This window comes from Mytilus edulis, chromosome 3 (genome assembly GCF_963676685.1).
Source record: "Mytilus edulis chromosome 3, xbMytEdul2.2, whole genome shotgun sequence".
Classification (NCBI taxonomy): Eukaryota; Metazoa; Mollusca; class Bivalvia; order Mytilida; family Mytilidae; genus Mytilus; species Mytilus edulis.
The window spans coordinates 35,612,723-35,635,754 of record NC_092346.1 but is presented as its reverse complement, the minus strand read 5'-3'; the positions used below and the strand labels follow the sequence as shown (position 1 = coordinate 35,635,754).

The following is a 23,032-nucleotide window of genomic DNA, read 5'->3' as shown; positions in this document are numbered from 1 at the left end:
AAAATTGTATTTAATTTAGCATATTTTTGCTTTTTACCGTTTGTTTTAAACTGTTCTAAAAGTATTTTCCGGTTAAAAGCGGATCCCGAGTTAAACAGTTAAATACCGATGAATCGATCAGGTTTCACATGATGTTTAACAAAATAATGTAGGCAAATGTAGGCATAGATTTTTTTACTGATGAAATGTGCAAAGTTTATCGAGATTGAATGAAATAATATTTACTTTCAAGTATTCTAAATTTATGTATATGTCATAAATGTCATTGATTGCATTATTGAAACTGGACAACTAAAACGGGGATAATATTTTCGTAAATATATATTTAAAAAGTGTTTATTGTGGAATGCTTGTATTAATAGAATAAGCTATACAGCAAAAAATATAACAAACCGACGAAATGGGCTTGCATCTATCTGTCTTACGGTAAATTCATTTTTACACAAATTAGTTTATGTATCAAGAACTTAAATTGAAGGATAGACACGTTTAGAATTGTTAATAATTTAATTGACTATAAATACACGAGAGATTTAGATTTTTCGTATTTAATAAAGGGTGTCCAAACGTATTTTTAGTACAGTCATCTTCTTAACTTTATACGGAAATGCTTTATCAGTTTTTTTACATTCGTACATCTTCAAAGTTTTGAATGATTCAAAATTACCTCTTTGGCAACATGTTAGCATGAATTTATTGTTTCCATTGCCTGGCTTGATCAAACCAAGTACTGTAAAATTCTACTTCTACCAGTTAGCAGCATTAAGAAGCAAGTACAAAGACTTTTTGTTGCAGAAAGCTCGACATAGGGATAGTGATCCGGCGGCTACGGCGGATACGGCGGCGGCGGTGTTAGCTCACTTCTTAAAAGCTATATATTTTAAAAGGTGGAAGACCTGAATGCTTCATATTTTGTATATAGATGCCTCATGTTACGAAGTTTCCGTCAGTCACATGTCCAATGTCCTTGACCTCATTTTCATGGTTCAGTGACCACTTGAAAAAAAAGTTCAGAATTTTTGTAACGTTGAATTCTCTCTTATTATAAGTAATAGGATAACTATATTTGGTATGTGCGTACCTTGCAAGGTCCTCATGCCCGTCAGACAGTTTTCACTTGACCTCGACCTCATTTCATGGATCAGTGAACAAGGTTAAGTTTTGGTGGTCAAGTCCATATCTCAGATACTATAAGCAATAGGGCTAGTATATTTGGTGTATGGAAGGACTGGAAGGTGTACATGTCCAACTGGCAGGTGTCATCTGACCTTGACCTCATTTTCATGGTTCAGTGGTTATAGTTAAGTGTTTGTGTTTTGGTCTGTTTTTCTCATACTTTATGCAATAGGTCTACTATATTTGTTGTATGGAATGATTGTAAGGTGTACATGTCTAGTGGGCAGATATCATCTGACCTTGACCTCATTTTCATGGTTCAGTGGTCAAAGTTAAGTTTTTAAGTTTTGATCTTTTTATCTAATATTATATGCCAAAGGTCAACTATATTTGGTGTATGGAAATATATTATGATCTTTATGTCAGTCCCGCAGGTTTTATTTGACCATGACCTCAATTGTACGGTTCATTGGACAGTGTTAAGTTTTTGTGTTTTGGTCTATTTTACTTAAACTATAAGTAATAGGTCAACTATATTTGTTGTATGGAAGCATTGTTAGCTGTACTTGTCTACCTGGCATGGTTCATCTGACCTGGACCTCATTTTCATGGTTCATTGGTCTTTGTTTAACTATCTTGTTTAATGTTAAGTTTATGTGACAGTTGTAATAACGCTTTATACTTAGGACTATCAACATAATATCAATGATTAGTAAAGAAGGCGAGACATTTCAGTGTGTGCACTCTTGTTAGTTTGAAATCTGAATAAAATGTCTGGTTATGAGATGACATGGCCTCCTGTATGCACTCTCATTTTTAGCTTAACTGGCCCAAAGGCCATGTGAGCTATTATTGCCTACTTGGTTTCTGTGGTGGTCGTTCATTGTCATACACTTTTTCAAAGTTTTTTTCCTCTAAAACTACTAAACCAATTTCAACCAAAATTGAGTGATTCATCCTACGGTAAAGTTTGTGATCTACAAACATGGCCACCATGGTTAAAAGATGAACAAATTGGTAAAATAGAGGCAAAAGATTCCGAAGGGACATTCAAACTCCTAAGTCAAAAATAAACTGACAACGCCATTAGTTAAAAAGAAAAAGACCAACAGTACACGAAACACAATATACAAAACTAAAGACTCAGCAACTCAAAATCCACCAAAAAATTCAAAAATGTCCATAAAGCCAAAACCATTGGATGACTACAAAATGAGTTGTTGTATGTAAATGACAAATTTTGACTAATTTCATTGTTTTTTAATATCAACTCGAAAACTATGATAGACAGGTAAAAACTGTGAACATCAAAAATAATCAAAAAAATAAGATCTACAAAAATGTCACACCAACTGAAAAAATCCATGACCCCAGCCTTAAACTATGATTTTTTAATAATTGTTTCTTAAATAGGCATCCATAATATTTCAACATATAGTTCATATGATACAGATTAAAATAATACATAATTCCAGATATAAGATGTCATTCTAAAACTAAAAACTAAAACTATAAGACATGATTTTATATTTAAATTGACTGTCTGCATGTTTTTTTTTTATCTAAGTTAAACTGTATTTTCAAAATATTGACCTTTTAATTACCAAATGAAATTGCTCAATTTGAAATAATATATTTATCTAACAATTTAAAACAATTTCTTAAAGGGCACACAAAAAAGTTTTGATCTCATAGTGATATTTTTTAAAAGAAAATTGGCATACAAGTTATTTTTCACCAAGTCAAATCTACTGTAAATTCAAAAATTATTGCTATGTTTTTATTACAGTAATGTGACAGGGTTATAATCGAAATGATTGGATCTCCCATTTACAAATTTGTGATTTGTTCATAAAAAATGGTACATTTAATCTAAATTAACATTTTTAGAAAAAGGGGTCCATGTACTTGTTTTCAAGCTATTAATGCTTAAAATCAGTTCAATATGTCACATTATAATGTCAGCAAAGTAGTTACCTCCCCTCTGACCGTATTATATATATGCCCCTTACATCTCAAGTAATGTGAAATAACAATTAACTCCTTTTCTTAACTACTGCTATCAAAATCAAAACCTATAATTTACAACTTAATTCTAAGCATGCCAACCGAAATTTAAAAAAAAGTAATTAAAATACTGAAAATTATTCAAAATGTAACACTACAAGCTTTTATGAGAATTAACACTACTATATTTCCTATAAAACCTAAATAAAGTATGAAAAATAGTATTAAACCTTATAAAGAAATAAAAAAAATAACAATCAACAAAACAAAAGAAGTTACTGTTTTGATTTTCACCCAGCAAACTGTCATGTTGAATTCTATGTTCAAAATTAATATCCATTTCTGTAAATGACATCAGAATAGATTGTTCATAGAAATTGAACGTTTTGGTAAATAGTCTTAATCACAAATCATCAGAAATGTATTTAGCAACAAAAGGTTCATAGTCCTGCTTGGTTTTCACTAGCACACTGTGATTATCATGTTCCAAATAGGTATATGTCCAATAGCTAAAGGTTAACAAATTTGTCATAGTTCGTCATCATAACTGTTCTAATAAGTTCCAAATGTTATTAGTTCAGTATCTTAACATTTGATATATGAATAGTTTGTGTCCATGAAATATCATCATCAGGCTTTCAACAACTTTTCAAATGTTTGTCCTTTCACTATCATTTACAGTTCTCCAGTCCAAATGTTCACAATGTTCAACTATGCATAAAAAACTTTATTATAAAACTATTGACATGAATTTTAATTTACTTTCCATGGATTTAGAAAAAAAAATCCAATGAAATGGTGTTTTTCGATTATTAGTTATTTTGATTTGCACATATTTATCACATTTCTATTTCACAAAGAGATTACAATCCAAGTTCAGGAATTGCACTATACATGTAGCTAATTCTTTTGTATACATTAAATCAGAATACTTCATTTCCAAGGCTTAGAATGCACTAAGATATTGTCAACATCTCTAACATATTTAGCATATAATTGTATATCTAATGATGACTTGATAAATTTAATGACCTGTACTTTTGCTTTTATCCAACAAAACATTTGATATATATCATTAGAGTCCAGGGTTGGCAAAACCCGGGTTTTATGAGTATTGCCCAGCCCAGTGGGAAATACTGGGAAAACCCGGGTTTTACTGGGTTTTAGTGGGTAATACTGGGCAATACTGGGTAATATAAAATACTGGTCTAAATTTTATAGAGGATTCAGTGATCAAACACAAATGTAATATATTTCAGATATATATAACTTGTTTAATTTGTCTAGATTGGTCAAACTGTAAATATAAAGAAATTTTTATTTTTTTTTTCAAATAAGTATAACTCTTATTAAGAAGTAAGACAAAAAATACATTTAGATAATGTATATGTACTGTCACTAATTAAAAAGTAATTATTCAGATTAGAATACAGATTTGTTTATGTAACAATAATCAGTCCTTTCAATTCTATAAATGTTAATGGTATGACCCCTTAGGGTGTTTATTTAGCAATATGAATGTATAACAATTAAAATAACAATTCACTTAAAAAATGCATTTTTATCAAGTTTGGATTATTGAAACAATACTTGGAAATTATATATAAACTAGGTATCCTTAAATGTGCAAATCTTGTATTCTGCTTACATATATAGAATAAATGAAGAACAGAATGAAATTGAATTTTTCATTCTTCTAGAAATGACTCAATGGTTATCTGTATAAAAAGTATATATTTAGCTGTGATACTATAAAATTACACCAAGTCTTAACTATTATGTGTTAAAATAAGCTTAAAAAATCATATTGCCCAGTAATGCCCAGTATTACCCATTTCTGGGAGTATTGGTAATACTTTGCCAACCCTGCATTAGACTCAATGAAATCTCTTTTATTTAAGGAAAGACTGTAATATTTTATCTGTCTATAAGAAATATCATCAGAAAATAAAGGCAACAGTAGTATACCGATGTTTAAAACTTATAAATCGATAAAAAAAAAAAAAATATGTACAAAAGTTAGGAAGATAAACATGAGCTCATGATAAAGAAAACTACTGCTACTAAAATTAACACCTATTGTTTCCAACTAAAATCTAAGCATGCAGAACTTTATCTTTATTAATTAAAATCATTGAGTAAGTTAAAATACTGAAAATAATTTAAAATGTATCTTTACAAACTTTTCATAAATTAACACCACTACTATAATAGTGTACACACTGATTTGGTTGGAACCCAAGATAAAAATGTTAAGTTATTCAACAATTATAAAGGTGGGGGGGGGGGGGACAATACCTTTTTGTCTTAACCTGTTATGGCCCTTTTCAAGGTGTTGTTAACTGTTATCTGAGAAATTTTCAATTGCACAGTATTGCGCAATAGCAAGAAATCTTCAATTGCACAGTATTGTGCAATAGCAAATATTTTCAATTGCACAGTATTGCACAATAGCAAACAATATCTAATTGCACAATAATGTGCAATAGCAAGAAATTTTCAATTGGAGTTAAATATCTTTCTTTGTCCAGAATAGTAGTTGAATCAACTTAAATCATTGTTTTATACAATATACAATGTATATTCACTTTTACTACCAACTGATGAATTAAAACAATCTTTACCATTCAGTGATAACGAGCACCTTTTGTTACATTTTAATATTTTATGATGTATTTAAATGAGTAGTTATTGTTGCAAACTTCATTAGAAATTTGAATTGAGATCAGTTTTGGAAAAAGGGAAAAGAGGATGTGAAAAAAAGGGAGGGTTAATTTTTTCTCATTTCAGATTTCATAAATAAAAAGAAAATTTCTTCAAACATTTTTTTGAGAGAATTATTATTCAACAGCATAGTGAATTGCTCAAAGGCAAAACAAATATTTTAAGTTCATTAGTCCACATTCATTCTGAGTCAGAAACCTATGCTGTGTCAACTATTTAATCACTATCCAAATTTAGAGCTGAATCCAGCTTGAATGTTGTGTCCATACTTGCCCCAACGGTTCAGGGTTCAACCTCTGCGGTCGTATAAAGCTGCGCCCTGCGGAGCATCTGGTTTTCTATGTTTCAGTTTTCAGATGATATGAAAAGTTTTCCCTTTTTTTTTTTTAAGTTTCTATCAAAGATATGTTTTGAATATATTAGAATCCTTCAATGTTTATTTCATATAGCTTTGCTTCTTTAGTTTGAGTTTTTGAAACCCTAGTGCATCCTATATAAAGTTGTCCAGTTGTATTGAAGACAATAGAATACGGAAATTTTATTCCTATGTCCTCTGTATTGAAATATGAAATAAAATGACCATAATTATTGAGGATGTGCAGGATTTTTGTATTCAGATCCATCACAACAACATTGTCACTTGGTGTTGTCACAATGGCTACTGGTGTGAATGGTTCACTCTTATTGATAGTTGAATGACCTGTATACTGGTTTATTATATGTCCTCCTTGCTCTAAGACCACTACTTTTCTGTAGTCATCTGAAATCATATTCACTACATGCATATTTCCATTACTGGTACTGGAAATACACCTCGGATTACTAAATAAAAGTTTATTATGTTTATCATGCTCATAAACCATCTCTTTGTCTCCTTTCTTGTTCATTGTGATCACAGCACCACTTTTTAGTTTTTTATTATAGGCTATAACTATGACCTTATTGTCATTGATAATGTGAATGTCTCTGGGAAAGAAAGGTGCTACATCATGAACCGAATCAGTCAGTTCACCAGTACTGCTGATTTGTTGTAACCTTGTTTTACCTTTCACGACCAGAAGGAGTTGATTAGATTGGGTAACTGCCATTCCATACACTTTAATGTTAAGTTTAGACATCACTTTCAGATTGGTTCCTTCAGGTTTTACTCTCTGTAACATTCCATGAATACCGGAACTTAACCAAAGTGACTGCTCAAGGCATGGACTTACAGAATCTATAATCTCAAGTTCAGTCTGGTATACATTATTGATAACTAAGGAGATGTTTTTTTCTGCTGACAAGTTCCCATCATCTTTTAAAGATCCAATGTTTGATTGGTTGATATTCCCTGGAACAAATTTTGGTGATGAGCTGTAGCTTGGCTTGGTTTGTGGTTCTTGCATTTCTGTGGATTTCTCCATTGTTTTGACCTCCTTGAAGAATTCAGTAGCATTGGAAATTCCAGTAAAATCCTGGACTTGGTTGATTTTGTCCTCTGTCTGGTTGGTAAATAATGATATAGCATTAAGATCTGATTTAATTGTTGTTACAACAGTTTCATGACTTTGATCCAATTGATTAACTAGTTCCTTAAAATATTTTTCTACTTGTTCTTTTACTTTTTGCTCATGTACAAGAATATCTTTTCTTGCTTTTGAATATTTCGAATTTTCTGCTGACATAAGTTTATTAAGCTCATCTTTCTTTGCTTTCATGTTAGTATTACTCTTTTGTATTTTATTTTGTCCTTTTTTCAGGCTCTCAACTTTCAATTTGTATTCATCACTTATTTCAATTAAATCATGCTTCTTATGCACTTTAGCAAAACATGTTGGACACACAAGGACATCACATGTATTACAGTAAAGACATGAGAATTGTTCAGTGTGTTCCTCACACTTTATATTGGTAAAATCCAGTTCTTCAGTATGCGATCCAATCTCTTCTCTTTTGATAATCTTATGATAAAGTGCATTTTTGAGTTCAGAATGTACATTGTCCTTGCAATAACCACACATCAGAACACTGCAGTCCATGCATTTCCACTGAATTGGTCTATCTGTTTTACATAGTTTACAATTTACAGAAACTTGACCTCCTTCAAACGGCTGAGAGGAAGCCATATTTGTCAGGTGTGTCCCAGGTATTACACTTCCTTGTTTGATCTATTTTGGGGTTGTTAAGATCAACAAGTTAAATGCCAATGTACTTAGAGTTAATATACTAATAACATGCTAACAATGAGCATTTAAATCAGTGGTTGTATAAAATTTGAATTTAAATTTGAGAACATCGATTATAATACAATAGATATTGAAATTCATGTATTTAGAATGGTTTATATCATTTTCTACTAATAATCTCACCTTAACTGACCTTTTGCAATCACTTATTGTACTTTTTATTTATTAGATACACCTTGAAGGTGTTAGCCTGGATGGGTGTATCAAGTTTATACCAAGATATTATTGTCAATGCAGAATGATAATTTTCAATAATTTAGGAGGGGGTCTTTTTACGATTTTCAAGATCATTATGTTATTGAAAAGCAAGATACTGTGGATTCATTATTATTCGTTGGATACCAATTTTCATGGATTTCGTGGCTATAGACGAACCACAAAATTAAATGTTTAATGGATGACAAATTGTATAAAGGCTTATATAATGACAGCAAAATCACAAAATTAACTGACCACAAAAATAAATGCATCCACAGTAAATGGAGTGTACCCAATTCATTAAACAACATCTAGGCACAGGCACTTATCTCAGATTTTTTTCCCGTATATACCTTTATATTACACAAGGTACTTAACTAAATTTTTTGAAAAATGACACCCATTCCCGAATTCCCGATCTATTTTGGAGTTCTTAAGATCAACAAGTTAAAGTCTTGAGACGTATGCAAAATAAATCCTGTTGACCGACTTCTGAGGCCTGCTACTAATGATCCCGACAACAATGATAGTCGTGTCATATACCTTTGTGTAGATAAATCAAATTTAGATTTACGGCTTCATAAGTTTAAGTAGGTTTGACAACCGAGAAATCGAAAAATAACGGGAATGAGGGACTGGGTGTCATTTTTCAAAAAATTTAAATAAGTACCTTGTGTAATATAAAGGTATATAGGGAAAAAAAATTCTGAGACAAGTGCCTGTGCATCTAGGTGCAAAAAACATATAGACATTATGATCATTACCAAAAACTCAGTTCAAGTAAGAATTTGTAATAATTTTCCTTGTGGTTTTATTTATTTATTTAATTCCTATACATTTAAAAAACAAATCAAAAGACTCAAAACAACACCAACTTATTGCAATTCAGTCTGTTACTTTGTTAGTTTAACCATTGCACTCATTAATGAAGTACAACAATTTTTCTTGGTTTTATGCTTAAAAGGCAGTAAATTGTTCTTCATTGCCACCTTACTGCTGCATTTTTATACGACCGCAAAAATTGAAAATTTTTTGGTCGTATATTGGTATCACGTTGGCATCGTCGTCTGCGTCGTCGTCGTCGTCGTCGTCTGAATACTTTTAGTTTTCGCACTCTAACTTTAGTAAAAGTAAATAGAAATCTATTAAATTTTAATACAAGGTTTATGACCACAAAAGGAAGGTTGGCATTGATTTTGGGAGTTTTGGTCCCAACATTTTAGGAATTAGGGGCCAAAAAGGGCCCAAATAAGCATTTTCTTGGTTTTCGCACTATAACTTTAGTTTAAGTAAATAGAAATCTATGAAATTTTGACATAAGGTTTATGACCACAAAAGAAAGGTTGGGATTGATTTTGGGAGTTTTGGTTCCAACAGTTTAGGAATTAGGGGCCAAAAAAGGGCCCAAATAAGCATTATTCTTGGTTTTCGCACAATAACTTTAGTTTAAGTAAATAGAAATCAATGAAATTTAAACACAATGTTTATGACCACAAAAGGAAGGTTGGTATTGATTTTGGGAGTTTAGGTCCCAACAGTTTAGGTATAAGGGGCCAAAAAGGGACCCAAATAAGGATTTTTTTGGTTTTCGCACCATAACTTTAGTATACGTATATAGAAATCTATGAAATTTAAACACAAGGTTTATGACCATAAAAGTAAGGTTGGTATTGATTTTGGGAGTTTTGGTCCCAACAGTTTAGGAATAAAGGGCCCAAAGGGTCCAGATTTAAACTTTGTTTGATTTTATCAAAAATTGAATAATTGGGGTTCTTTGATATGTCGAATCTAACTGTGTATGTAGATTCTTAATTTTTGGTCCCGTTTTCAAATTGGTCTACATTAAGGTCCAAAGGGTCCAAAATTAAACTTAGTTTGATTTTAACAAAAATTGAATCCTTGGGGTTCTTTGATATGCTGAATTTAAAAATGTACTTAGATTTTTAATTATTGGCCTAGTTTTCAAGTTGGTCCAAATGGGGGTCCAAAATTAAACTTTGTTTGATTTCATCAAAAATTGAATAAATGGGTTCTTTGATATTCCAAATCTAACTGTGTATGTAGATTCTTAATTTTTGGTCCAGTTTTCAAATTGGTCTACATTAAGGTCCAAAGGGTCTAAAATTAAACTAAGTTTGATTTTAACAAAAATTAAATTCTTGGGCTTATTTGATATGCTTTATCTAAATATGTACTTTGATTTTTGATTATGGGCCCAGTTTTCAAGTTGGTCCAAATCAGGATTCCATATCAAGTATTGTCCAATAGCAAGAAATTTTCAATTGCACAGTATTGCACAATAGCAAGAAATATCTAATTGCACAATATTGTGCAATAGCAATTAATTTTCAATTGGAGTTATCTTTCTTTGTATAGAATAGTAGTTGATAATATATGTTGGAAATTTGCCAGACATGACTATGATGTCATTTTCTATTTTTATTTGCCAATAACTTTATGTAAATAACTTCATTGGAAATTTGCCAATATAAAATGTTGCTGATGAAGCTTTTTGCCTTATATTATCTAAAATGTTTTTAGATAATGTATGTTGGACATTTGCCAGACATGACTATGATGTCATTTTCTATTTTTATTTGCCAATAACTTTATGTAAATAACTTCATTGGAAATTTGCCAATATAAAATGTTGCTGATGAAGTTTTTAGTGGAAGAAGACGTCAAGTCTTCTGAAGACTTAAGGGGCTGACCATTGGCATTGAGTCTCCGTATGCCGCATTCATTTCGTGTATTACAATTTCAAAACAACTTAGAGGTTCCTGACACCGATTTTTACACATGATTAGGCATCTGAATCATTTAATTTGTAAATTATGATTGTAAAACAATCACTATCGTAAATATGACCCTTTTATTTATGTAAATTATTAGATTTCATCTCATCCACATGAACGTTATTTGTTTACTTGTAACATATGTTTTAACTGTAGATATTTGTATTACGCATGCGTGAATTTGGTATCGGGACAACTCGCCCTGTTTACAAGTTCGCCCTTGAAGTTACGAATTTGCAATCCTGCAGACAAGACGATTTTGTTTTTATATAAATAAAAAGGATATATAAAGTGTTGTCTTTATTCATGGTTTTCCTTTGTCATGTGAATTAGATGTCCTTCGTAACATACATGTGAACCTCCCGTGTATGAAATTTTTCAGACGCCATATTTGATCATTTCTTACTACTGTACGGGTGTAATTGACACCTGTGTTAAATTTTACCTGAACATCAAAGAAGATGTATAATTATATGGCTTCACTTGACAGCTTGGGTGTCAAACATACTGGTAATCAACGATGTTTACCTCCGGCTAACTGCCGTTGTGTTATCAAAACGATGTGTATTGGGAATATTGAAATACTTTTTTGTTACTTCCCTTTGTTTTATCCTGTTTTCAGTTATTTTGCTTTTAAAAATGTAAATTGTAAAAAGACTATAAATGATTAATATTTTAATCAAATAATCATAAAAGGATGTTGATTAAATGAATTTAAATGATTTTTGACAAATAAAAAAAAAAAAATTTTTAAATTATTTTAGCAATCTAGACCTCCTTTCAAGGATTAAATTGAAGTTTATATCATAATTTTGTTTACAACAGAATGTTTTGTTAATTAATTTACGATGTTGCAAATATACATGTGGAGCTTATTTCTTTCTTATTTGTCTATACATTTACAAATGATAAGGAGATGAAGACATGAACAAAAATATATACAGATAAGATATATAAATATAATGATTCATTTGCTAGCAGTGAACACTCATTTGTCAAAAACAAAACAAAACAAAACAAGAAACAGATTCTTCTTATTATTTTATTTTATTCAAATAGAGAGGCAATAATGGAACTATAAATATTACAATTTGATGGAAATTTGAAGAAAAAACACAATTTCTACATCATTTGGTTACATTTATGACAAAATTTATGTCGATAAAAAAACATGATGTTTTGACCATTCAGTACTTAACCCTTTCCTCCATAATGACGCTTTTTGACGCCACCCCCTTTACTCCATAATGACGCCTTTTGACGCCTGTGTAGTACCTCAGTTGAAACACTTTGACTACAAAGTGTCTGCAGTAGACTCAATAAAATTTGTATCCAATATGAAAAGGAATATCATAGGAATATTCTACTTAAATTTATTTAATGAAATATTTGTTTTTTGCAATGCATTTTTTAAATACTTTAAAGCCTATTTTCAGCATTTTATTGAAAAATTCTATTTTGTGTTCATTTTTTGCAGTGGGTTGTGATGATCTTCCAGTTAGGTTACCCTCATTTGGAGTGTTGTTCCCAACCTGTTAAAGGTCCATCTTTGTGCATAATTCAAAATTGGAAATTTCAACAAGCATCTAATATTCTTAATCTGGAAAATAAACCCTGGTCTGCTAGCTTCATGTATATTTTTTCTACCGATTTAATATATAATTAGAATCATGCAAACAGACTTAAGGAAAAGGCATGTAAGTTCATCATACAAATATGACACTTTTTCTAGACAATCCAGATCTTGCAAAATACGTCGCTAAAAATTGTAACCTTTAAAATTGTTGTGCAGTAAAAACCCATATGGGAACTTTCAAAAGTTGGCAGGTATGTAACAAGTCTTACTATTTTTATGCTCCATTTATGGGCAATATGTTTTCTAGTCTGTCTGTCCGTCCTGCTTCTGGTTATAAAGTTTATGGTCGAGGTAGTTTTTGATGAAGTTGAAATCCAATCAACTTGAAACTTAGCACACATGTGTTCCTCTTGATATGATCTTCTTAATTACTGCCAAATTAAAGATTTTACCTAATTTTCATAGTCAACTGAACATAGAAAATGATTGTACTGATGGGAAATCCATGTACTTATGACCTTTTCTTGTTTGAAGAAAAAAAATACATTTTAACGATAATGGAACAAAGCAGCCTGGGTAAGTGGGGCTGCTTTTATGGTAATTCAAGTTACCTTTTATTCACCTTCTTCCACTTCAGAGCTATCAGCTCTTTGATTTTTATTGTTTTATACAATAAACAATGTATATTCACTTTTACTACCAACCAATCTTTACCATTCAGTGATAACAAGCACTTTATTTTACATTTTAATATTTTATGATGTATTTAAAAGAGTAGTCATTGTTGCAAACTCCATTAGAAATTTGAATTGATATCAGTTTTGGAAAAAGGGAAACGGGGATGTGAAAAAAAGGAGGGGGGGTTTAAATTTTTCTCATTTCAGATTTCATAAATAAAAAGAAAATTTCTTCAAACATTTTTTTTGAGAGGATTAATATTCAACAGCATAGTGAATTGCTCAAAGGCAAAAAAAAACTTTTAAGTTCATTAGACCACATTCATTCTGTGTCAGAAACCTATGCTGTGTCAACTATTTAATTTTAGATTTAAAAAGTTTGAAGAAGAAATCTTTAATTGATTTGTAAAATCTTGACATTTGTTTTGTGTAAAAAAAAACCATGTAATGTCAAAAATTTGATCACAATCCAAATTCAGAGCTGTATCACGCTTGAATGTTTTGTCCATACTTGCCCCAACTGTTCAGGGTTCGACCTCTGCGGTCGTATAAAGCTGCGCCCTGCGGAGCACCTGGTTGATTATGGGCCCAGTTTTCAAGTTGGTTCAAATCAGGATCCAAAATTATTATATTAAGTATTGTGCAATAGCAAGAAATTTTCAATTGTACAGTATTCAGCAATAGCAAGAAATCTTCAATTGCACAGTTTGTGCAATAGCAAGAAATTTTCAATTGCTCAGTATTGCGCAATAGCAAGAAATCTTCAATTGCACAGTATTGTGCAATAGCAAATATTTTCAATTGCACAGTATTGCGCAATAGCAAGAAATATCTAATTGCACAATATTGTGCAATAGCAAGAAATTTTCAATTGATTGGAGTTATCTTTCTTTGTCCAGAATAGTAGTTGAATCAACTTGAATCATTGTTTTATACAATATACAATGTATATTCACTTTTACTACCAACTGATAAATTAAAACAATCTTTACCATTCAGTGATAACAAGCACCTTTTGTTACATTTTAATATTTTATGATGTATTTTAATGAGTAGTTTTTGTTGCAAACTCCATTAGAAATTTGAATTGAGATCAATTAAGGGGGATGTGAAAAAAAATGGGGGGGGGGGTAAATTTTTCTCATTTCAGATTTCATAAATAAAAAGAAAATTTCTTCAAACATATTTTTGAGAGGATTAATATTCAACAGCATAGTGAATTGCTCAAAGGAAAAAAATATTTTTAGTTCATTAGACCACATTCATTCTGTGTCTGAAACCTATGCTGTGTCAACTATTTAATCACAATCCAAATTAAGAGCTGAATCCAGCTTGAATGTTGTGTCCATACTTGCCCCAACCGTTCAGGGTTTAACCTCTGCGGTCGTATAAAGCTGCGCCCTGCGGAGCATCTGGTTCACATTGATACACCTCTGGTTGGTGCGAAGTGTTTGGTATATTTATCTATTGAATAGATCATCTCAATTTAAAATGCAGCAATTGATTCTTTGTGGAACAGAGAGGAAGCAGTACTGGTGAAAAGGATCACAAATAGTACAAATGATCCTTGAATGATCCCTTAAGGAGTTTTTATCTTCAAAGGAGTAGGTCCAGTAAGACCCCTTTTTGGCCCCAAAATATAGCAGTTTTACAAAATTGTTAAAATGTAAACTTTTAGTTATTTAATGGGCAGTAGAATGCTTCTGCTTCATAAATATGGGCTGTTTTTTGACAATACAATGCACATATATCGGGTACTAGCACCAATAAGTCATGCTAAATTACTGAAATCTTCATAATTCTAGCATTTTAGTTAAATTTAAGACGGTTTCCGTGTAAAACGAAAGTGGCCGCATTCGTGTTCATCCTAAATATTGGAATGTAAGTTGTATTTGATGATAATACATAACATATATAAAGGTTTAGGATGAACATGGATGCGGACACTTTCATTTTTGACAAAAACCATCTGAAAAGTGACATTTTTCAGCATATTTGGTAGATTTTTCATATTTAAGCTTGAATCAGAATGTTTTCAATGACTTAATTAGTTAAAATCTTTCACATTTATAATTGAATCAAATGAAATAGACACTTAAGTGTTTATAAAGTGGTCAAAATCTTTCGTCAGATCTTTCAAAATCTGAAATTTGAGGCCAAAATCGGTCCTTATCGGACCTACTTCTTAGACTTTTTTCTGTTTCTACAAAATTGATATCAACATTGCAAAAGTAGGAAACATTAATATGTCTTATCCTTAAGGATGTATTGTTTCTCAAATGATGACTTTTGTCTATTGTGTTTTAACTTAACTTTGTTGAAACAACTGCAAAATAGATTTGCAAAATGCCAATCTGATTGTAACCATTTGATGACTCCTTTTGAAAGTTATTACCCTTAAAAATGAAGATGTTGTGCTAGCTTGTTTTGGGGGAAGAGATTGCACAGATGTACCAAAAACCTAATATGGCTTGCTTGATACTTATCAAATTTCCAAAACTTCATCACTACTTTTGAGATAAAACATTCTGTACATCATATCATTAAACATTTTAAGAAATCTACAATTGAAATGTACACTCAGATATTAATATATATATAAATATAAATATACAGAATTATGTGTATATGTATAACCATGCATGTCAAGAAAATAAGATAAACTGCGAAACGTGCACGCACATTGTTATGTTCTAAAATTATTGTCTTTGTAAAAGAAGTAATTGTTAACAGAGTTATCTTCCCTTGTCCACAATCACAATCATACCATGTTGACAGACCATTTAGGTAAAAATGGCTATATAAAAAAAATCATAATTTTTTGGGTTTTTTTCTGAAAACACAGGCCTAAAATGCAAATAGTTGAAGGACTTTGAGAAATACATTGTTTATATTGAATATAACAATCTTTTCTTCTTACACATGCGGTTTGATTCAAACATGACTTTTCATAAGTTCCATTGTGTAACTAACAAATGAGAGAGTGTAGTCTCCTTTAAGTTTGGTTATTTTATTTACAACTTCTTTGTATATTTGAATGGACAATACTAAACTGTTGACATAGTTGTGTCCATGTAAAATGATAACTTCATGTTTTTTGTCTTAACAAAACAAAGAAAAGTATTTTATTTTCACTTATGTTGAATTATCCCAAGTTTTATGGCAAGGAAAACTGGTCATTCTTCAATTTTTCATCAATCAAAATCCTGTCTAGAATGAGGTTAGAACTCAGTGTTGACATGTTAGTGATCACTGTAAGTGAACTACTTAGACCACTCGACCACTTTAAAGTTATGCAAAAGAAATGACATATGCAGTTTTATTTGCTATGACTGGGGTTCAAACTCCAAAATCTCTGTATTGGTAGCATCTTGATTAGTGTAAGTGAACTGTTTAGACCACTTTACCACTTTAAAGTTATACCAAAAAATGACCTATGCAGTTTGCTATGACTAGGGTTCAAACTCCAAAACCTTAATGTTGACAGGTTGTAATGATCAGTGTTAGTGAACTACTTAGACCACGCAACCACTTGCAGGGTTGGCAAAGTATTACCCACCCGGGAATTCCCGGGCGGGAAAACCCGGGTTTTCCCGGGCTGGGCAATACTCCCAGAAATGGGTAATAGTGGGCATTACTGGGCAATATGATTTTTTAAGCTTATTTTAACACAAAATAGTTAAGACTTGTTATAGTTTCATAGTATAACAGCTAAATATATACTTTTTATACAGATAACCATTGACAGTCATTTCTAGAAAATTCAATTTCATTCTCTTCTCTATTAATTTTATATGTAGGCAGAATACAAGATTTGCACATTTAAAGATAACTTTTAATTACCAAGTATTGTTTCAATAATCCAAACTTTCAAAAATGCATTCTATTGCAGTGTTTAAGTGAATTGTTAATTTTAATTGTTATACATTCATATTGCTAAATAAACACCCTACAGGGTCATGCCATTAACACTTATAAAATTGAAAGGACTGATTATTGTTACATAAACAAATCTGTGTTCTAATCTGAATAATAACTTATTAATTAGTGACAGTACAAATACATTATTTAAATGTGATGTTTCTTTAATACATGCAATTGTTAATTCTTAATACATGTAATAGGAGCTATATTTATTTGAAAAAAATGATTTCTTTGCTTTCTATTTACAGTTTGCCAATCTAGACAAATGCTAAACAAACAAAATAGGGTATAAATATCTTATTAAATGTATTGCATTTTTGTTTATCACAGTATCCTCTTTAAAATTTAGACAAATATTTTATATTACCCAGTATTGCCCAGTATTACCCACTAAAACCCAGTAAAACCCGGGTTTTCCCAGTATTTCCCACTGGGCTATGCAATACTCATCAAACCCGGGTTTTTGCCAACCCTGACCACTTGAAAGTCATTTACAGAATTTACCTATGCAGATTTGTTTCACCTATTAACTAATTACTTATTTTCACTTACAGGCAGATAATGGGGATGAAGAGACACGTAAACATGTAGATAAGTTAATGCCACAGAAGATCAAGAAAAGGAGGAAAATCCAAACAGAGGATGGGGTATGTTCTCCTCTTGTTTATCAGCTGTTCTCATTCAAAAAGTTATATCAAATAATTTGGGGTTTTTGGTCAATAGAATAACAAATATTCCATATGGTGTTGTGACAAATTTGAATATTTATTCATACCTAATAATGAATTGGATATTTTTTTATAAAGGTGGGGAAAGGGAACCAATCATATTTTTATTTTTTAAACTAACATATTGTTTTAAGCATATAAAGACACAAAGCAGTTTAACATATTCCTAATTGGTGAATTCTATGCAGGTTTTTTTTTATTAATAATTAAGAAACTATTTTAAAATTATCCTGTTGCATGTGCTTGATCTCTGACAGAATGAGGGACAAGGAAATGGTAAAAATAAAATGAACTAGGAATCATTGGGAAACATGAAATTATAATTTTGCCAAAAAAAACTACCATTTAGTTAAAGATTGATTAGAAATGCATTAATGATCGAAGGGCAGTCGTTTGGGTGAATTGTTTTAAAAGAATTGAAGATGTTATTTTTTCCAAATCATCAGTACATTTTCCCCTTTTTTCTTTCAGTCTGATGCAGGCTGGGAAGAGTACCATGATTATATATTTCCTGATGAAGAAGCTTCTCAACCAAATCTTAAACTGTTAGCTATGGCTAAGAAATGGAAACAACAAATGGAAGATGATGAGGAAAGCTGATCAGTTAGGGGGGAGTGACTCATGTAATGAAAGTAAGGGGAAGTAACTCATCTTACACTGTAAAATCATGATTGAGTTAGAATTTGTACTTAAGATCATGAAGACACTGATCCATCAATTCATGGAATCTCATGTGTTTTAAGAAAGTAGATTTCTTAACGTTGAAATGTTACTGCGGTCATGAGTTTAGTAAAAGTTTCTATTGGCATACAATCGACGTATTTACACTTTTGTTATATACTAATTGTGAATTCATTATCATTCGATTGATACCAGTTTTCTTGGATTTTGTGGGTTACAAGTAAACCATGAATTTAAATGTTCAGCGAATCACAAATTTGCAATATGAATATATGCAGACTATTGTGAACCATGAAATCAAATATCAAAAAAGTTGCAAGTTTTCCTCAATCCACGAAAATTGGTACACAGGAAAATAAATAAATCCGCAGTAGCTGAATTTTTCTCAAATTAATGTTAGATTGGTATCTGAATCATCTCCTGAAATTATGCAACAATCACTTTTAAATTATGACTTCATGTATTTAAAATAGTGATGCAACAGTGGCGGACCAGAAATTTTCTAAAGTGGGGGCCGGCTCCGGACACGCTTCAGTGATTCCCTATATAAGCAACCAAATTTTTCCAAGAAAAAGGGGGTCCTGGCCCTGGAAACCCCCCCTGTAAATCCGCCTCTGTGCAATATTTCAGAGGTACTTTTGTGGTATTAACTTCATTAATTGAATTAAGTAATAGCGAACACATTGGCATACAAGTGTAAATACTTCTATTGTTTTCTTCCATAGGATAATGATATACTACTTACAGGTAAACATATGAAGGGTTGCGTCAGTTATAAATTCATCGTGAGAAGGCTTCCTTCATTTTGAAAGTGCTATGACTGTAAGAGTGAGTGCTGGTTAATCATTTGTATACATTGAACAGTGTAAAAGTGGTATATATAAAAGAACAATGCTTCATTTTTAAGAATTGTGATATGAAAGTCTATACTTGAGAAATAAGTGATGCAAGATTTTTATAAATAAATGAGTCTTTAACAAATTGGACTTGTGTTCACTTTTTTAACACCCAAATTAAGATAAAAAAGGAAAATCACAAAAATACTGAACTCAGAGGAATATAAATCGGAAAGTTTCATTTTCTGGACTTGTACAATATTTTTTTAACACTCACACAGTTTATTTGAAAGGTTTATTTCTGAGTCTGAATTTTGATAATAGTGTATAAAGTTTTTATGACCCAATTGCTTTTTTGAAATGAAACATGACGGAAATGTGTGTAGTCCAACTTAGAGATATTACTTTGGTGGCAATTCGCTATTCATCACAACCTTCATTGTTTATTGCAAACAATAGGATTTAAAGGTACCAAAAATGTATTTTAAAAGGACAACTGAACCAAATAGAATAAAATTTGGCAAGAAGGCTCAACTTTAGAATTTTTTCAGATATTGTACCTTCTATTCTGATCGTTGACTTTCATTACCCACATGGAAGTTAGCACACCATCCTTCCTCCTGAAATAGGTTGCTTCGATCTTGATTTTAACACAGTCTTCTTAAACAGATGTGTTGGTTTATAAAGTGATATTCTTTTTATGATGATCTGAATAGAGTTTACAGAAAACAGAATAATGGGTCAACACGAGAAAGAACAGAGAAAACTTGATGGTAAAAAACAAACAAGAAAAAAAGGCACAAAAAAAGAGAATGGAAATTTATTATATTAGTTGTAACAGTCAATCATTCATGCATATCAACCTAATATCATGTAGATTTTAGATATAATTTTCGGTTCCCTATAAATCGTTCATTTTTAAACATTGTAACCAGTCTTGCATAAGTAATTTTGTGCCGAAATCCATATCATATCCACCTAATATGTAGATTGTAGATATAATTTTCGGTTCCCTGTAAATCTGTCATTTTTAAATATTGTATTCAGTCTTGCATGAGTAATTTTGTGCCAATATCCAAAATGTACAAGCTGAAAAAGATCTTTCCAGTGAGTTCAACAATTTCTTAGAAATCAAAGGAGAAGAGAGAGAATGACCCTGATCACCCAATTTTGAATTGACCTTGTTACTTATATAGACCCATGATGGATATGTTGCGCTCTCAACACAATAAATGACCCTTGCAACATCTTTCTGAGGGCTAATTGGCCTTTTGCTAAGTGAAATTTCCTCCGCTACCCAACATAACCTCGTTTTCAGTTGCTGTCCAACATCCTTCTTAGGGGTGGCATTTTGCAAAGCAAAATTTCCTCTACCCAACATAACGTTGTTTTCAAGTGGAAGTCCTAATTTTCTTTTTTTTTCTGTCGAAGTACCTTTCAGAACCTACTTATTGTATTAATTTTCTATTTGTTCTTCTTCTGAATTATATATGAAATATTAGCAACTGAACGTTAAGCAAGCAAGCAATTACCAATCAATCATGACTTTCCAGATTAATTCCTGTGAAAGAAAAATCAATCCACTATGTCTCGACTTATCTCTGCAAATTAAAAACGAAATTTGAAAAAAAAATCTGTTCGAACAAATATAAAATAAGGAAGAATCCATGACCCAAGTTCCTGTTAAACTGATATATTCATGTTAAAGAACAGTATAAAATCCTCTATCAGAGCAACTCTGGTGATGAACCAATCATGTTAGAGCTGACATTGTCTTTCTCTCTGGGAACAACTTCTAAAATTAGAATAGCATACCTGTTTCACGCAGCAATGGCATGTTGACAAATTGTGAATTGTCACCATGTCAAGACAATTTGCTTAATATCACATTCCTCCTGAAAATGGCAATATTAATAATTTATTATTTTCATGAAACACTATCTAGTGGCCTCGTGACAGCGAACATGCTTAGAGTGCAGGAGGCCTAAAGTTGGACCCCCTGCTAGGTCAAAGTGTACATTTAAGAATTGGCATTAGCGGTTTCTCCACAAAACATGCAGTATTATTATCATAGGAGTCAAGACAGGTCCACAAAGAATTAAAGCAAGTGACCTGGTACCAACGAGAGACCTATCGCCAGATGGAGGGTAAAGTGGTTGACTTATGGGACCGGCTTGACGCCAACACACTGAAGACCTCAGAGTTCCTCAAACAAATTGAGTATATGTACGCACCCAAATAATGTGTCTATGTTAAGTAACATACCTTGCTGTGGACTGTTGGTTTGTGAACTACCAGGTTTAAAATCCGAAAAAAGTGTATCTGTCTAGTACAATGCAAAGTTCATATTAAAATCACAACACATTATTGTCCTGATACGGATGTAATATTTGCAACTAGACGTCTGATCTCTTAATCCATTCAACTAACATTACAAATTGGTATAGAATAAAAATAATGAAGTACAAATATTCTGACAATGGAGACAATAAAATCATTGCCATGACATTTCTGAAAGTGATTTCTTTTCTGAATTGCAACGGTTTCACTCACGTAACCCACAGTCTATAGATCCGAAAAGTGAGGAAATGCTTAGGGGGGACTTTTTCAATTAAATTTAGGAATACACTTTTAAAAAGACACCAGGTGTAAAAGAGGGACGAAAGATACCAAAGGGACAGTCAAACTCATAAATCTAAAACAAACTGACAACGCCATGGCTAAAAATGAAAAAGACAAACAGAAAAACAATAGTACACATGACACAACATAGAAAACTAAAGAATAAACAACACGAACCCCACTTTCTTTGTATATTCTTACCACTTTTTTTATTTGCACATATTCTTTTCACCAATGAGTTTCTTAAAATCATAATGGATTTACCTCCCCTTTGCTTTAATAATTCAATGAATACCAAAAAATACTTCAGGTTTTCTAAACAGTGCCACTTTTTAAACATGATTTCTTAAAGATAAGTATAAGATAGATTAAGTGAATTTGTCGAACATCTTAGACACATGATACTACCAATGATAAATTAACAAGATTTTTGTCAATGCGGGACAAAGTTTTTTTGTCTTACTAGAATGCGACATAAGGGTGCTAATCTGGCGGCGTCAACGTATGTGTTTGTTATAAAGCTTCGAATCCAGCAGGAAAGATGAAAGATTGGATAAATTGTATTGGGTATAAAGATGCTTTATTGTGAGAGTTCAACCGACCTTGACCTCATTTTTGTCGAGTCTGCGACTTTTGTATATAACTTTTTATTTGATTTTTTTCGTATTATTAGTTGATGTGTGACTAATGTCTAATGGAAAATATTTCATACATATTAAGAAGAGAAATTAAAAATCAATCCAATCTTATGTTGAATGAAAGAATAAATTAACCGTCTCTGGTTTGTATATTTTTATAATGAAGCATTACACTTATTTTTAAGAAATCATGTTTAAAAAGTGGCACTGTTTAGAAAACCTGAGGTATTTTTTGGTATTCATTGAATTATTAAAGCAAAGGGGAGGTAAATCCATTATGATTTT

General features: G+C 31.4%; 2 protein-coding genes across 2 annotated transcripts in view; one reads left to right on the top strand and one right to left on the bottom strand.

Moving 5' to 3' along the window:
- The window catches only part of LOC139516321 (crooked neck-like protein 1), a 53,755-nt gene extending 34,123 nt beyond the window's left edge, over nt 1-19,632 (top strand). The window contains exons 15-16 of the mRNA XM_071306367.1: nt 17,797-17,889; nt 18,442-19,632. Coding sequence (XP_071162468.1) covers nt 17,797-17,889; nt 18,442-18,570 — 222 coding nt within the window. The 3' untranslated portion in view covers nt 18,571-19,632. The remainder of the gene's footprint in view (nt 1-17,796; nt 17,890-18,441) is intronic.
- Nucleotides 5,396-7,966, bottom strand: LOC139516314 (uncharacterized). The gene has a single exon (XM_071306354.1). The coding sequence runs from the start codon at nt 7,950-7,952 to the stop codon at nt 6,267-6,269; it is 1,686 nt and encodes a 561-aa protein (XP_071162455.1). The 5' UTR covers nt 7,953-7,966; the 3' UTR covers nt 5,396-6,266.
- Nucleotides 19,633-23,032: the final 3,400 nt, after the last annotated feature.